Here is a 17,835-nt window from a genome sequence, read left to right on the forward strand (position 1 = left end):
TGAATCTAAATTGTGACTATACATTTGTGCTGAGAGACTTTATTGCCTTGCGATATGGTTTTGACTAGGTTTTTATTTCTTTCTGCAGTATCGACTTTCGGGCGCCATAGCGGGACTTCATTTTTGGTATCTTTCGTCTTTATGGGTCGCCTGCCGAAGACCCCCACTGCCCTGGATGTAATGGACCATCATGATTCCTGCCTTCCGGAACGTAGCCTTCAACACTTCAAGCCGTCCGTATCTAGGCCGTGGGTCGAACCAGCCCTCGGTCGAACGACCACTTGTCGAAGGACGATAAATTTTGGAACAGAACTATGCTATCTGAAACCTAACCTCAGGTGCGGTGAACGTAAAATTACGTAATTTAACGATGCCCGGAAGTCAGATTCGATCCGCGGCCTGGTGGTGCACGGCAGGTTCTATGCGAGGCCGAAGGAAGACAAAGCCGAGTGGTTCACGGCAGATTGGTGGATGTCCGGAGAGATCCAAGGCGTTCGATTCAGGGCTTATTGGTGCACAAAATTGGTGGCGCACGGCTGCGCTCCCGTCGTTACGCCATGCCAACGTCATTATACTGCTTCTCGACCAATCCTGAATCATAAGGAATCCTGAATCCTACCTATACCTGCCTGCCTGCAGCTGTAACGCAGTGGACTTTCTACTTGTTGCTCAAACTGCCATTATTTTATACGCCAAAGAAATTGAAACGACCAGATGAGTGGGAGATGCTCTGATTTTAATCTAGATTGAAAATTAATAAAACTTGAATGCTGAAGCTTAACCTTGAGTGATCATATCTTTGCGGATTGATCATCTCCGTTCTCGTTGGAGTTTCTTGTTAAATTACTTCATTTAAAATAAAATATTCAAATTCTTTGATTGTGTAAATTCCTTACACGAATTCGCAACGATATCGGGAATCAAACTTTTCTACACACAATTGAGAAAAAGTCCGGCATGCACTAATCACACTACACAACTCGAGGCTACTCTGAATCAATCTTTCTAATGTGATATCTCACCGCAATAGAATATTTCATCTCACGGGGGAATGGAAAAATAAATGTAGATATTAGGTCGCAAACATATCCAATCAGGTACAATACGTTGCCCAGTTTGGTTCAAGATGGTAGTGGCAAACGAGGAATACGGATGCAAAACCCTCCAGCATAGCTCTGCTATCTCTACGAGTATTACCACCGAAGCGTTGCGCACACCAAGGACTTGAAGAAAATAGCTCGGTTATTGCAACTCGAAATTTTATAATTCGACGAAAAGAAAATTCATGCTTATATCTGTAAAAGTTGATCAAGTAGTTTACACATTTCACCTGGTGACAAGCAGTTAGACGATTATCGCAGATAAGTGGTCGAGCTAAAACGTTTTCATTCTCAAGGGGAGAGAAATTAACATACAGCCTGCATTGCCTCTTGTCCCATCCGCATTTATATACACATGCGCTATTTAGCCATTCGCAGGACTGATTTAGCCATTCGCAGCCATACATCTTGTACATCACGCTACATCATTTATTCGGCACGCTCTGAAGAGCTTGGAGCAACGCACCGCAGGGTCCCGAGCTTGCTTAACTTCTGCTCTCAAGTTGTGGCCTGTGCATTAGGGAATTACGTCTGCAGTCTCTGGCTCCGGGGCCCAGCTTGTCTTTTCTATAAGGACATTGGGAGTCCGATGGCCGCTATGTGACGTTTATGCTTGTCGTGTACTTGGGATCGCTGACCTAACTGGCGGACTTGGTTTATCATGGACTTGGAAGAGACCTGACTTGCCATGCCTTGCTTGCCGTATCCATAACTTTACGCGGTTTACTTCTGGAATGCTCCTGCTGACGAGTGCATGGTCTTGCATCAGACGAAGAAAATGCGTGTAAAGTGATCCATAAGAAATGATGATGGCTTCATTTATAATTTAATGACAGGCATTCCTAGGAATTATGTGGTAAATTAATTTTTTCCCCGAGTTTAAATACTGTTTTGTGCATGAATTATTGTTTGTTCGATGTTTAATTACTCTAATAAAAATATTTTAGTAAGTATTTTCTACTGCTGGGGTGTTCGTTGGCAAGCCTGTGAATATGAATAATTCCTAATGTTCCTGCCTGATTTAGCTTGTACGCGATTTTTGAAGGTAGCACCAGCTGCTACGTTCCAAAGCATTAACTTTATCAACTGCGCTAAAAAAAATCGGTGATTCAGGTCATGCGGCCTGAAAATGGCTTCATTCAAAGAAAAGTTCGAAAGGGGGAAAGTGTGATTTCAAGCAATACCATTAAATATATACGGGTTTTATTAATAAGACAAAAATAGTATACTATAGTATAGTATATATCTTCGGCATTGAAGATTATAGGCCTGGATAGGCATGTCGCCGATTCTTGTACTTTTCTTGACTAGTTCGCAGATCAAAAAGACTGACCTTTTGATCAAATTTTTTCAACGAACGGTAGGTTTAAAATCGTTTCTAGATTTCAGTGGTTCCGTAGATATTTTAGTTGTTCCGTAGTACTGTTCTTCCATTGATATTATAGTTTGCAAATTGAAATGAAGTTCTGAATAAGGATGTACGTACAGATAATTTGTTCCATTGCATTATTTCTCATCTCACTGCTTTGTTTTTCTTATTCCCTCTGTAGCGTACTCAAGAAAAGGCAATCAGCGCTGGTTGCTCCACGAATCTTGAATTTATGGTAATTAAACTATTCAGAAATATTGTCATTCGAAGTTGACGTTTATCTATATTCTCACTACTTATCGAAGTATATGAAAAGTTACTGTGCCGTTCTTGGTTAATTATTGCAATAATTGTGTTGCTTTTTATCGAATTTATTAAGTCGATTTCCATCCCTGTCTTGTATATATTTCTTCAACTTGTAAGTAATGTGATCCATGTCTTGGCCTCGATTTTCATATGAACCCATTTGAAATTTTTATTTTTATTAGATGATTTAGCAAAAAATGTTCTCACAATAATTTTTCTTCGTAAGAAATTTGCGAACGCTGACGTTGTAATTTATTTTTTATAAATTAGTAGATTAAATCGGCACAGCCAGACGAACGATATTGATTCGTCAGTTGATCTGGTGGTCATAAATCAGCGTTGATTCTACCTTTCAAGTTTTAATTAATTGAAATTTTCTGAAAAATCTAGTACACATGGTAATTTTCCTCTTATGCGTGTTTAAATCTTTCAAATCGGAACCAGTTTGGACACATGGATTTTCGGAACCAGTTTCTATCTTCAATGGTCTTAAATTGACCAGTATATTTGTTACTTCTTATCGAATATGGCAAGACCGTTTATTGGCGTTATCTTGTTTTAAAAGATGTAACTCTTCATTTACTGGCAATGCTTTGGGAATTGTATATTTGATGAATTTTCTCGGTGAAAACCTCAATTCCCGCTTTAAATTTATTTTTAGTTTTCTAGGCTAAAAATTCTGCCCTAGTTTCCATCACGAAATGATAGTTTTGAAGCTGACTCTTTTCGACAAACATTGCTCGCAGTGTAAAGAGACGCCGACATGCCTCTACGACGATTTCCAGCGCTCGAGTCTCCCAAACAACCAAAGTACTGAGTTCTTATTTCAGTTCTGACATTGTTTTTTTTTTGTTGAAAGCCGGTAATTTATTTTCAAAAATTCGTTCGAATTGGTTAATTGATTAACCTAAACCGAAATGTTTCATTCATAACTAATTGATTCTTTGCAATAGAAATGCTTTCTACTTGAAATGGAGGGATATTTCATGCATTTTCGTGCTGCAAGTTTAAAATCTTATTCACCTATATTTCACTGTGTTAAACTTTACAAATTTTACTTTGGAAATTTGATTGCCTAATGGCGTTGCAGATGTAGGCTCTGCAAAGAAAAACAATTATATACCTAATAATTATTATTTTTATTTTGTAACCAAGTTTTGTGGGATGTGCTGCTTTTTCCTCCATTATTCAAGCGGACTTGAGAATAGTTGCTGGCGTCTGAAGAATTAATTTTTGGTAACTCTTTTGCACTTAGTTGACTAAAATGACGAGAAAGGATTCAACGGGACAGCCTTTTTCCTCGAAAGTTTAGGATTGGCAAGTGAACATTCCAGATTAATAGCCGCATCTTGCCTGATTTCTTCATGGTATTTTCATTTCCATCCCGAATATAAGATGCAGCGTGTTATATATGAGCTACTAGTGGGAATACTATCGAATTTTCATTGGATCGAATCAGTTAAAATCATAAAAATGCAGTTACTCTATTTTGTCTAATAGGAGAGTCCTTCATATTATTTTTTATCTTTTGCAGAAATTCGGGAATCAAGCCTATGTTTTTTACGACATAATCATGTTGCAGTCTTGCAGTTGCTTTTACGATAAGTAAAGAAAAAACACAATTTGCAGCTAATTGTGCATCTTATAATAACTCGACTCTGTGAGAGACAGGCAATTTTTCACAAGAAACAAAGCTTTTCTCTCCTATTGGAAATGTTAAATGATCAAATCTTCTTTTATATCTGATGTAAGAATTATGGATGTACAAGAAACAGAGAATTGACTCGTCCCCAAATTTTTTGTATGAGATACTTTTCATAGCTTTAAATTTTGCATCGACGCGCTGCCGTAAATGCGAATTGGGTTGTCTATAAAATAAATTGTGAACTCCTACACTATAGAAGACTGCAAATTCTGCGTGCAAAAATGTCTCAAAACTTGATTGAATGAAAAATTGATGATACTGCATGCGCGGATTAAAATCAAGCTGCGAATCCCAAAAAGTTCGGACATGGAAAATTAAAATGTCGTTCTCTTTAAATGACTTTCATTGACATTTATCGACTTCAACTCACCGACATTTATCGAATATTTCGGATTTGGGATCTATTCCCGGTTTCGATGAATAAATAAAAATTTTTGAGTTAGACACAATTAATTAGATATACAAGTATGTGTGGTTCGCCCCTACTGGTGACGAGGAACGGAAACGTGGTATATAAAGTGAGATAAACACTATAAAAATTTCAAACATAATTATTTCCAAAAGGTTTTATATTCACTGCAGGTAAGATCGTAGGGCTTCGGCAACAACAGCAAACGTTTAGGAAAACTGCAAAACACGGTTTTTGTGTTCGGAATTCACAAATCGTTATGAAAGGTACCCGGTTTCAGTGCATTCTTTTCGCTCGAAATAGGTTCGATCTAGTTCGAAGAATAATGATGCTCACCGTCTTCATTAATGCTTTTGGCTATAATATTGCCTAATAATAATAATCATTATAATGATAATAATAAAATTCAGATTTATTTTTTATTTTTATGCACAAAGATAGAAATATATTATCCGCCAGATTTTCGGGGGCATTTTTATTTGTTTTTGCCGTTGTATATGAGGTACATTCTCGGAAGGTAAACATTTTTAGGGAAAAATTGACTTTGATGTCAGTGATACCGACGATTTGAAGATTCAGATTGAATCGCAGTACCTTTTTTGGTTTCCACAAAAAGCAATTTGGAAAAAAAACATGAGAAACTTATTTTGACGAGTGCAAGATATTCACTCGGAGAAGAAAAGTAAATCGATAGTCTTGAAAATGCTCCTACTGTTTAGTTGACGGCGACATTTGAAAGTTGATCTATTTTTAAGCCTATTTCTCTCTAGCGGCGAGTTTGGAGAAGCAGTTCCCGAACTCCTGCAGGCTGCCCAAGCCGATGTCTTTTTCATCAGTTCTCCTGAATGGCTTTATGGTCGAGGCTGGGGACAGGCAGTTTTCTGGTGTTTACGTCGTCTCGATCAGACTCATTTGTATTTTCTTAGATAGTTCTGTTTTCTTGGATCAAAGGTACTCCAATCTACCATATTGGTGTTCCGATTGTAGAAGAATTATTGAAATTTAGAAAATATTCAAAGAATTCTTTAAACGATGCTTTTTTTATTTTACTAATGAATTTTTTGAGATTAGGTCGAAATTGAGATTGACTGACAAAGTTCAGATTAATTGATGAAGTTATTAAAATTAAATGCAAAGTCTCTCATTTTTCTTGCTTAATCTACCAGCTTTTTTACTTGTGACTATTTGGGAGCTGCCTCTTCTATAGTGCTTATTTTATTGATAAATTGATTCAGTCCGATACCTTTAATATTTCTTATATTATGCGACTAATTTTTGCTCTATTTTTCGTGAAATGAATGGACGTTGTTCATTTATTGAAGAAATACTTCCTGCGTTCCTGCGTTAGCAACACACCGCTTGCTGATCGTAGCGTGTCCCGCAGGTCTGGTCCCGCAACATTATAATGTTCCTGCGTTAGCAACACACCACCTGCTGATCGTAACGTGTCCCGCAGGTCTGGTCCCGCAACATTATAACTGTCTCTTATACACATCTAGATGTGTATAAGAGACAGGGGTTGTGCAGTAATTGCCCCCCTGGGTTATGCAATAATTACCAACTGGTTGTGCAGTAATTGCCCCCCTGGGTTATGCAATAATTACCAACTGGGTTGTGCAGTAATTGCCCATGGGTTATGCAATAATTACCAACTGGGTTATTGCGTCAAAATACGATAAGGGGAGACTGCGTCAAAAGACAACATGAGGAGACTGCGTCAAAAGACGACATTGTGAAGACTGTCAAAGACTAGTGGAGTCTAGGTCACAAATTTCTTTGACGATGTTTATTCTTTAAGAAATGCATATTTCCGAATAACTCGTAGAACTTTGCCCAGAATTAGGATTTATAATTTTTCTCTAACCCCTGAAGCACCCAATACCTAAGCTAGTTCAGCATCGCTGCCAACACATGAATAAATTTGCTGCTATATTGGAGACTTTTTTTACATGTAAAGCGACAGATTACGTTTAGCAACGTGAATATCTTGAAATTTTTTCTCTAAGATATTGCGGAAGAAAATTTACAACGGCGAATAACATTTTAATGTCGTCGGCCCAGGGACATTGCACGCTACATTTGTTTTCCTAAGGCGCATGAGGACAAAGAATATGATCATTATTGAAAGAAAAAACTGTGAATTCTGAAAGAAACCAGCACTTTTTTGAAACGTTGTCTAATTTCCCTGTTTCGTGAATTCCATTTTTTAGATCGAGCTCATGCTGATCTTGAGTATATTTTAAATAGTCCACCCATATTTTATAAAAGCTTCCATCATTGTTGTTTAAATTTAGTGCTGAACTTCGATGATACATGAATTTCATTTCATTTCGTAAAAATTATGAAATACTGTAGATCTGCTGAAACGAGAAAATTTGGCTGTTAACATTGACTTTGTGTACTCCAATTACTGAATGTAAATGACAGGTTTCTATATATATATATGGAAATCATAAACATGTTGCAATGAAGCACTTCAATATTAGGGCATAGATTATAATGAGGACGAATATTGAAATTACAATTACCAACAGAAACATATGAGATTATTCTTCTTCAAGCCTAACTTACTAAATGTCCATAGCTAAATCCCTACAAGGATGCCTTATTTAACTGTAAGTTGTAAGACCTTATTTTATTGAATAGGCCTTTAGTCCTAGACCTAATGATTTTAAACAGTTTTTTCCACGGGTATTTTATTTGTTATCCAAGTTGGAGTATGAATTTTATGTCTTCCATTTCTAGTTTTTTATCATTTGCTTTGTTCAAAGAAAAAGGCGCGGAATACTATTTGTTAATGAAACTTTTACTTAAAAATTGTACTAATGCGTTCGTTATTCGTTGTCTGTTCTTACGTCCTGTAATCACCGTCTCGAATGTCGCGTTTTTCCCCCAGAAGTTGCAGCAAAAGTCCTCTGATTTATCGCGATATTTCTTTACCTGCTCCAATTTTTACAGGGTTCCATGGGGCACGACCCGGCAAAAGATTTGCATGACTGACGAGTTTTCCTTCATTTTTTCTTTTGTTCTTGATCGTTGGTTAAATAGGAATTCTCACTGGGGCAGCGAATATTCTTTTAAGCAAATTTTAGAGCCGTATTTTATTTGCCTGTGGACTGGAACAGAGTTCCCATAAAAAAGATGTCGCAAGTGTTTCGTAATTTTTCTGATTTACGTGCACATATGGATTATAAAATCTGTTCCTTTGCCTGCTCGTAAGAATACGATACCGATAAATTATCAATTTTTCCATTCTGAAGTCCCCTGCCTGGGCTTGCCCAGCCAGCGTCGTTCCTCCATTTTCGTGCGTTACTGAAATAGATTCGAGTTGAAATACGTTTAGTTTGATTAACATTTGCGGTAAATTGAAAACTGGTTGGTTCTAAAGCTCATAAAGGTGGAATAACTGCAGTTATGCAAAATTTCTACCAAAGTAATGAACCAATGTTCAATGTTTGTTTCGTTTTAAAAAAATATCAAAACTTTTACTAGAACAATTGCGTATCAATTGTCTAGTTCGTTTGCTTTCTTTTAAAGAAATTTAAATTAATGACTGCAGAAAATTAATTAAGAGGCAGCAAGTTTATTTAAATGGCTTTGAAAGAATGACTTCAAACAATTTTTAATGACTAGAAACTAAACTTTCTAAACATTACTGCTAAACAAATAAAAAGATAGAAAAATTCTTATAAAATGTCATTCAGAGTGTCGTTCATTTCGACGTTTTTTCGACAATTCATGAAGTTCATTGAACTCGCAGCTAAATCCGTTTATGTTTACATCCTGCGAAAATGTTCACTATTTGCGGGACATTTCTTGTTTATTAGAGTCGAAGTGATTTATTCATCACTGGTTATTAGGAGTTTAACAAATGTTTTCCTAATACATAAATTTTGTATTGCATTCCCAACATTAATCTCTTCTAATTTTTTTTTCAGAAGTAAAAAAGATGTTTGTCGTAAGAGACGTGCTAATGTTAGGGTTGTTGCAGTTGTGCCAGTTTGCCGTAAGAGACGTGCTAAAGCTGTCTCTTATACACATCTAGATGTGTATAAGAGACAGCCGTAAGAGACGTGCTAATGTTAGTGTTGTTGCAGTTGTGCCAGTTTGCCGTAAGAGACGTGTTAATGTTAGTGTTGTTGCAGTTGTGCCAGTTTGCCGTAAGAGACGAGCTAATGTTAGAGTTGTTGCAGTTGTGCCAGTTTATCGTAGGAGAGGTGCTAGTGTTAAGGGTTATTGCAGTTCTGCCAGCTTACCGTAAGAGACGTGCTAAAGTGAATGCTGTTGCAGTTGTGTGAGGAGGCTCAGCAGTGGGCCAATCGCCTGGCGCATAAGCAGGTGCTCGAGTACAGCTGCAAGAACGGCAGGGGCGAGTGTATCCTGACCTGCACCACCACCGAGGGCATCAGCGGTCGGTGCCCTACTCTCCTACTCATGAAATCAGCTAATATATTTTAAGCAAATTCGTGTTTTAATGTCAATTAATATGCATACTGTTACCTTATGAAACATTTTCTCGTGTCTAATCATTGGAGTGTCGTTTTTTGCTCATCGAGCTTCTCTTAATCCATCGATTGTAGCCTGATCTTCTGAGTTTCTTAGTAAACGGAATATTAAATATCTGCATTAATGTGGAAGAGTTTTTCAATCAATCAATCTATTTGACGTGTCACGTTTCAATAATTATTTTACATTACTTTCCTAATTATGAGCAACTCAACGATGGTCCGGCGATTGTGTTGATATTTTGACGTTTTTGATGCATGAAAAGGCGGTCAATTGAAATGTTTTGATGACAAGTCTGTTAATCTAAACAATCAGTATTCCTTGGCGTGTACAATTTCTTATATTTTGACTATTTATTTTATTAATTATAATTCTTTCCGCAACACTTATAATATTTTTGGCAATTTGGTGATCAGGAGGAGGCGCGGTGCGGGCGTGGTACGAGACTGGCCGCACATACAACTACAAATGTCCCAGCTCAGCTGACCTCGCGCATGCCGGTACGAGTAAAGTTTCTGGAAATAAGTTGATAGTCTAACGGTAAGCAGGACCCTTGCATGATGGTAGCGCTACTTTGAAAATATTCTACAATCATCAACAAATGGATCAAGGGTCTCGTGGACAAGGGAGGGATCAGACGTCAATATCTTCGCCATATTGATGAACCATAGATAAGCGAATCAAATCTGTCTTCGACAAGGTGGAACCATGGCGACGTATGGCCATATTGGAGTTGGTAGTGCCATTGTGGTGTAGTATGGCCATCTTAGATTTGGTAATGCCATGGTGGAGAAGTTAATGTTATATCACAAACTAGGTAACGCCATCGCAGCGTAGGTAATATTATCGCGAGTTGATTAAACTATCGTAGCGTTCATACTATTGTTGCGGATTAGGAAATGCAATCATGACGTATTTACAGCCATCTATTGTACTTCAGTAATTCTGACATGAAATAGGTAACGCAACCAAAAAATGGGTAATGCCATCATGAGGTAGGAAGGGCCACTACAAAATAGGTAGTGCCATCATGGAGAAGATAAGGCCGCCCTAAAATCGGAAATGTGTAATGTCATTGTTAAGTAGGCAAGGCAACCTTAGAATAGGTAATGCCATCATGAAGAAGGTAAGACCGCTATATATAAATGGGTGATGCCATTATGAGTAGCTTCAGGCTGCCACAAAACAGGTATGTCATCATAGAGGAACGTTTTTTTAGATTAAGTGAAGCTATTCTGGAATTATAAGTATTCTGAGTCAGTTATATACTGACTGAGTTAGTATCTCAGTCAGTTATATATTATATGAGTTATAAGTATCTGAGTAAGCCACCTATAACGGTCTTTGAAAAGGTACATACTGGTATACAGGGACTCACCATATTTGAACGGGTAAAGACATCATGAAATCGTTAAAGCCACCAATGCTAAAAAAAAATCCTCTAAAATATTGAAGCCCCTCAGGGATAGGTGATAGAGAATTTTTTAGCATCCAATCGTTGGGAATTTAAAAAAAAGCAACTTTCAATCAAAGTAAGGCTGTAGAATTATTTGCTTCAGAACCTACTGAGGAACAACAATCGTTCCACTAGCGTTCATTCCAAGCTTCTAGTGTTCATTCTAAGAAGGCATAAAAGCCTAAACTTTCGTCTGAAAGTGCATATTGCGCTCTCACTTATGTAAAGTAGTTAATTAAGAAAGATGTTACTAAATGGCTGAAAAATTTCCTCAAATTTTTTTCGCACTTTTTAAAATTAACTAAGAAAGTACCATCATTATAACTTTGAACCGGCCAACGCCAAAAAAACCTCTATAGTGGATTTAAAAAAAAAAAGACTATCCAGAAACGCTGATTGGCATGGTTCTTTTGTATTTTTCATGTGGGCGCAATTTAGGCCCGAGAATATTCGTATAGTAACATTTGGCCTCTCTGATAAGAAAAATTTATGCCACTTCTCTTGCAGGTGAGTTCTCTCAACTGCTATGGTCGTCCTCTCGAGACTTGGGTGTTGGCGTGGCACGTGGCGAGGGAAGCAGGGTTGTGGTGGTTGCGCGCTACTCTCCTCCTGGCAACCAACCTGGCCTCTTCCAGGACAATGTCCATCCGCCCATACGCGGCCTTCCTCAAGGCGGCCAAATATCACGGACTCGAGAAGAAGCAAACATGTCAGTGCAGACGGCCTTGTTACCACCGAGTCCCAAATCCTCTTCCTCTAAAGGTCATGTACAAAAGTCACACATTCGAAAGTTTAGTCAAAATGGCGTAGGGCTTCATGCCGCAGCAACAGTGGCCGCAGATCAACCCTCCCTCGTTGTAACTTCTCCAGACGAGCGGCGCCGCAACAGAGGTGGCCGGATGGTCCTACCCGTTTGCTGTGGTGTCACGGTTGGCCGTAGACGATCAGCGGATACGCCAGGCACTCCTCGCCCAGCACGCCACTTCACTGCCAACGGCAACAGTTACGGCAGCTATAGGGTGGCCGTCGGGTCGGCGAGTGTACATCCTGACCCGGTCGCAAACCAAGTTGACCGTAACTGTACGATTGATATGAACTTTGGTGACTCTGACACCGCTCCTCTTCATGCAACAAGACCAAGTAGATATGTTCTTCCTTCTGTCCGTAGTCTGTGTTCGTCTCCTACCATTCAGTCTAAATTTAACTCACGATCCTCGAGTGTGTTTCCTCACAAGTCTACTAACGCTTACCAACTCCGCCCGAGATCGACGAGTGCCCACCAGCCCCTGGACGCTGAGCCTAACAAGCACCAGCCGCTCTCTGCCCGCCCGCACCTCGCCAAGCTTGTTACGTGACCTTCAGATGTGTGGCGTAGTGTTACCGTTTGTACGCTTATCATGTGCGTTCTTTACTCTAATCGTCTAATACTTTATTGCGTAAAAATTTGTACGTTTCTGCTGATGTCTAATTATGTGCGTTGTTCTTTTTGGCCTCACAGTGCGCGTTATTGTTTGTTTTCTAACCATGAGCGTTATTGTTAGTGGGTGTGTTATTTTTAGTGAATTAACCCTGTGTAGTTATTGAAAAAACACTGATCGGTATTATTTGAAAAAAAATTCAATGATATGCTTTTGATTTTGTATCGACTATCATTACGATCAGTGGTGTTCATATCTACTGTGCAGTTTGTTGCACAATCAGCGGTATTTGTGTTAATGTCCTAACAAAATTTGCTTGAAAACCGCATGTTCCTATCATCAATTCGAGCCCTGGTCCATGGTGAACTGTGTGCTTGTACCTCCAGTACCGCCATGTTTAAATTGGCTCGTGAATTAAAATTTACGTTCTCACCGAGCTTGTATGGTTGTGAGATTAAAAATTGGACTGAATTTTTCATTGCTAAGTATTCTCTTCGTTTACGTACATGTTATTCGAGTTATGAGAAATAAATTAAATGCTTTCAAAATCCTTCGATCTGTTATTTATATGCTAGATTATTTGAATAGTTGTGGGCCATTTTTGGTTTGAAACGTAATGTATCAAACGATTAAAGACTTGAAACACTAAGGCGGTTTTAGATTTGAGATTGCAAATTGGAATAAAAAAATGACTGAATAATTACATAGAGGTAAAATTAATGTCTGCCGGCAACAACATTATTGATGGATCTCAAAATCATTGGCTGTAAAATGACAAACATCGAATTCATATATTATTTATTTCTTCAATCTTATTATGTTTTATCTTGCACTCTCTTTCCTCAGTTTGATCGTATGAATGACGCCCCTGAAGAGCTTCAGCTCCGGTATTACTCGACGAGGTTAACTTTTCATACATCTTGCCCCTCCTGAGACGGCGCTTTGGAGCAAATGTTTTTTTTTATATATTTGGCGATGGAAATTAACAATATTTGAAAAATTTCTATCTTCTTCTTGTTGTGACAATTGTGGAATGAAAAAAAAAATGAATTTCAGGTCGGCATACCTTGTACCCCTCTCGCTGTTGGCATAACGATCCACATTGATCAATATCATATATTATCTCCATAACCATTCATAATTTCCTGTAGGTACAATGTAACACGGAAGCTCCAGAAGACAGTTCCACCATCGTCTACATTCTACAGCCTTCACAAGGAATAATAAAACTTTTAATGGTTATATCTATTCAATATTTTTGCCCGCAGTTAACTTACAATCTGATACTAGAAGAGAAATATATTTGCAACGTGTCAGAACCCTAACCTATAGTGAAGGAATTTTACATTAAATTCTTTGTGTTCGTGATAAAAACTGAAATGCTTCATCTAACGAGCAAACGCGTAAGATAACTTTGGAATCAATTTTGTGATTCTTTGGTGGTTTGAACACAAAAGAGATGGGCCTCATCATGACCAAGTGCATGCAAGTTGGCGTCATGTTATTCTCCGTTTCTACGCTCATGAGAGTCTGGAACTCAGCCATCCTCGTTAAGGAAGGTACCGATATAGCTTCAAAATGCCTCTTAATTTTATTGCCTTAGGATTAGCGAGTACAAATATTCTGAAGTCCATTTCTCTTGTGTGTGATTCCGGAATTTCGTCCATTCAACTGATTAGAAATCTAGTTTGTTTACGACTTCATTTTCAAAAATGCTCAAAAATGCAAAAGGTAAAGATGGTGCTAAAGTTTTTTTTGTTGTTGTTGATAGCATACATTTTTCATTATGCCGGGACTCATTCCCTGTATCCATTATTTCTGTATTACCTTGAATAACGTAAGTTTAGATCCCGATGTGATAGTCGATCTGATTTTTCAAGACTAGATTTGATTTGTTTCACGTCACAAACTCGAATTTTCACGTAATTTCCTACTAGTCGCTACTGACAGAAACGAAGCGTCTATATAAATGGAACTGATTATAACCTACGCTTTTTTTATTAGAAGTCTGCTTAAATTTCATGTCACTCATTATTTATCGCGCATTAACTTGGTGCTCGATATTTTGTTGTTACATTTACGTATCAGCTCCAAGACCACAACCCTGTGGCACATACGCTTGTTCACCAACGCTAGAGAAACTTGCTCTCGAGGTTAGATTATCAGTATTGTAGGCCAATCAGTGATTATATTGCGATGAGATTAGAGGAACATTTGGTTGGTTTTGTCTGAAGGCGGATTTCAATCAGGAGAAATTTTAATACTGATGCCAAAGCAACTGTCTTAGTCGTTTGAACAGCACCACTTTGTATGTAAGATAATGTTTATTTCACAGCAAATTTTTTGCATAAAATGAACTGGAAATCTTTGATGTCTTCGGAGGAACCCTATTCTTGTGAACGATGAAGTATTAATTTTTGTTAAAGAAGCCTTTTTGTTGCTTGTGTAAATTTAGCGTCAGGTGCTATTCCAAGACCTGTGTGCATGTCATTAAGAAAAGTACAATAAAATTTCGTCGGTGTCCATTAGTGTGTCCTTTAGCTAGGTTTCTGCCTTTTTCTTTGACAATCATTTAAGGCTTCTTCCTTCTTAGCTTTTAGACTTCGTGTATTTTATTAAGGCCATCATTTCTTACAAGACCTAGATACGCTACTACTTCAAACGCTGATCGAGGGCGCTATATGCTGCTGTCTGCTACTCGGCATCGGGCTTGAGGTGGATTTGAACACTGCTGCTTCATTATGTACAAATAGCGGATCCAAATGCTGTAGCATGTATGGGTTTTGTAGAAGTTGAAATTGATTCCATTATGAGTCGTTCGATGCGATAGCATTCTTCGTTTAAGCTTCTCGCTTGCCTATCTAAGGAGTGCCTCTAGATAAGAGTTCACTTTTTCCTCATATTAAGTACGTACGTCCAGAATTCTATCACTCTTGCACGTTATGCATCCTTATCTTGTAGTATTCTCAATACTCTGGATCACGTATCCACACGAACTTGTTAGTAAATATATTATAATAAATACCTTATCTTGTGTCATCTTCTTGAGAGAGCTTCTCATGTCGCTTGTGTCGGTTCTGGATTTGTGAAAAAAGTCAAGTTAACTAAGCATGATTGGTTTAGTGGTTCAACTGCGGGGGAATTCTGAGAACATTTTTGTCATTGAAGTGTTGTCATTGAAGTGATAATGGTATACTGGAACAATACATGTTACCCATTCATATTGATACAGAACTTTAATTGCAAACCAATTCTATCTCCTACATGATTAAAGGATCTATTAGTATAATCCTTTGTTGATTGTTTTATGATTCACTTATTGGTTTCAAAATTGTGTGAGGGTACTTTCAAATGAAACCTAAACCAAAAATTAAACCCATTTTGCAGCATAATGTATGAATATTTAAGTTTTCCATCTGGTACAATTGCTAATGTTTTGATGAAAGAAATTTTTCTTTTCATGTCAGTTTTTCTGATTAAAGGATCCAACCTTTGCGTTCCACTTGGTTCAATATTTTTCATAGCTTCATGTTGAAAATTTCACCTTCAATATTCTTGCTAATTTTATAGGGTTTCATATGAAAATATAATCGTATAATCTGAGATGTAATGATATGTGGAGACTAATAATCATTTGCTGAATGACTATTAGTCTCCACATCTCATTGACGTGCTTACTTGAATGCTCGAATTTACAATTGATCAGCGTGTCATAGATACTGTAGTCTCCGACATAGTTTACTTCAAAATTCGAATGTTTTGTAGTAGCTTGGAGCCGAAGTACGTAATACTTCTTTTCGTAAGAGTTGCATACCAGTAAATATCCTTAAAATGTTATAGTGATGATCTTTTATTAGTCCAATAGGCTTATTCAATTGCAAAATGGAATTTGATATATAGTATATGATTAGGGTCACCTTTGGCAAAAAACCCCTCGTCAAACTTATTTAAGGTTAATTTCAAATATTAACATTAGAATTATAAATTACATTTCCAGGTAAAAATTACGAAACCAATGAAATAACATTGTTTCGAAACATCAATTGATATGTTTGCCGCAAAGGATTTTTTCACAATTTTGGGTTCGGTATTATATTCAAGTAGGGATTTAATAGACCGATTGCAGTATTTCATAAAATATGCATGCTAAAGTTTCTTCTCCAGTATGGACTTCACTGAAAAATAATTGGACTAATATCTGAGATTTTTGCCTTCAAGTATTATTGTTATCATAGTTATTACAATTGTTATAGTTCTTGTTACACTTATTCATTTATGGAATCGTCAGCGGTCTGCATGGGGGTATATTGAGTGCAATTAGGGGTATGTTGAATAATATTTAAGATAGTTGATGGTCGATTGCGTAGATAGAGGACGAGCTAAAAACTTCATGTGAGAAGTAAGTAATAATGCCTGATGTTAGAAACGTGGAAGCAATGCGGTTCACCACATAAGCGTTATGCTCATTTCCGCGGGGCAAACCGCCTTTCCATCGATATGTACTCAGATAAATATACCCGTTGATCTAAGTTATAAATACATAGATCATATTGTTAAGGCTTAGTGGATAAGAGACCTAATATTAGTTTTTATATGCTTTATCAAATGAACTACTAGCTCGTACTAAGCCTCGCTTGCACCCTACCTTCCACCGCCTCGATGCCTCGATAACTGACATAGGTGGTATGTGGACGTGTCATCTCGACAGGTTGTTCCCCACAACACATCTCCCTCACATCAGCTCCCAGCTCTGCGTAAAATTCAATTCTGCCAACTTTGGAATTCAATTTTGTTCATGTCCCTGTAGTGTTGCTCACTGCGTGATTGTGTTACGAACCTTTTGTGTGATGCACCTTGGACAGTGCGTCGGATTTCATTTAATATTTTTTTATTTATGTAGAATTTGTATCATGATATTTTTTGAGAGTGTATTGGTGAGAGGGTGGGAAACGCCTAAATGTCACAAGTCTACTACCATTGCTAGTAGAGTTAAAGCTTCTGTAAAATCATCTCCCTTTCTACCTTTCATGGTTTGTCACGTATTTCTGTAACTAAAAAACATTCAAAACATGAGCTACGTGTTGTCAGGTATTCATCATATGTTCTACGATGGGAACGAGGGAATGTTTCCCTCAATGAGGGAAATCATCATATGTTTCCCTCATTGATTCTAGCTTAGGGCCATAGAGAGTTTCTCAACGAATATGTTCGCTTAAGAAATTAAATTGTATTTTGGCTTTACCCAAATCCCCCCCCGTGCCATCTCGCCCTTGTCGTGGGGGGGGGGCTTGCGTGTCTCAATGAGACCCGAGGCTGTGCGGTCTCAGATGCAATCATGGCCGAGTGGCTCGGGTGGAGAGTCCAGACTAACAGAGATGGCAAAACGCCCTTCTGGTAACGACCTGGCTCTCTTACGGATACGCAAAGACCTTTCGCTGGATTGACGAACCCTGGCGGGGACCTAGACCCGACCCGCCAGCTTTAATAGTCATGCGTGGCAAGGGTTAGCTGCGGGACTCCTGGGCAGGCGGGGGGCTGCTTATAATGCTGTGTGGGCGCCAATAAT

General features: G+C 38.1%; 1 protein-coding gene across 1 annotated transcript in view; it reads left to right on the top strand.

The window, feature by feature from the left end:
- LOC108664920 (cell wall protein PRY3) overlaps window positions 1-17,512 on the top strand; it is a 49,154-nt gene extending 31,642 nt beyond the window's left edge. Inside the window, exons 3-5 of the mRNA XM_047880113.1 lie at window positions 9,180-9,300; window positions 9,812-9,895; window positions 11,359-17,512. Coding sequence (XP_047736069.1) covers window positions 9,180-9,300; window positions 9,812-9,895; window positions 11,359-12,206 — 1,053 coding nt within the window. The 3' untranslated portion in view covers window positions 12,207-17,512. The remainder of the gene's footprint in view (window positions 1-9,179; window positions 9,301-9,811; window positions 9,896-11,358) is intronic.
- The last annotated feature ends 323 nt before the right edge of the window (window positions 17,513-17,835 follow it).

The sequence above is a fragment of the Hyalella azteca genome, unplaced genomic scaffold (assembly GCF_000764305.2).
Source record: "Hyalella azteca isolate HAZT.00-mixed unplaced genomic scaffold, Hazt_2.0.2 contig4664, whole genome shotgun sequence".
NCBI lineage: Eukaryota > Metazoa > Arthropoda > Malacostraca > Amphipoda > Hyalellidae > Hyalella > Hyalella azteca.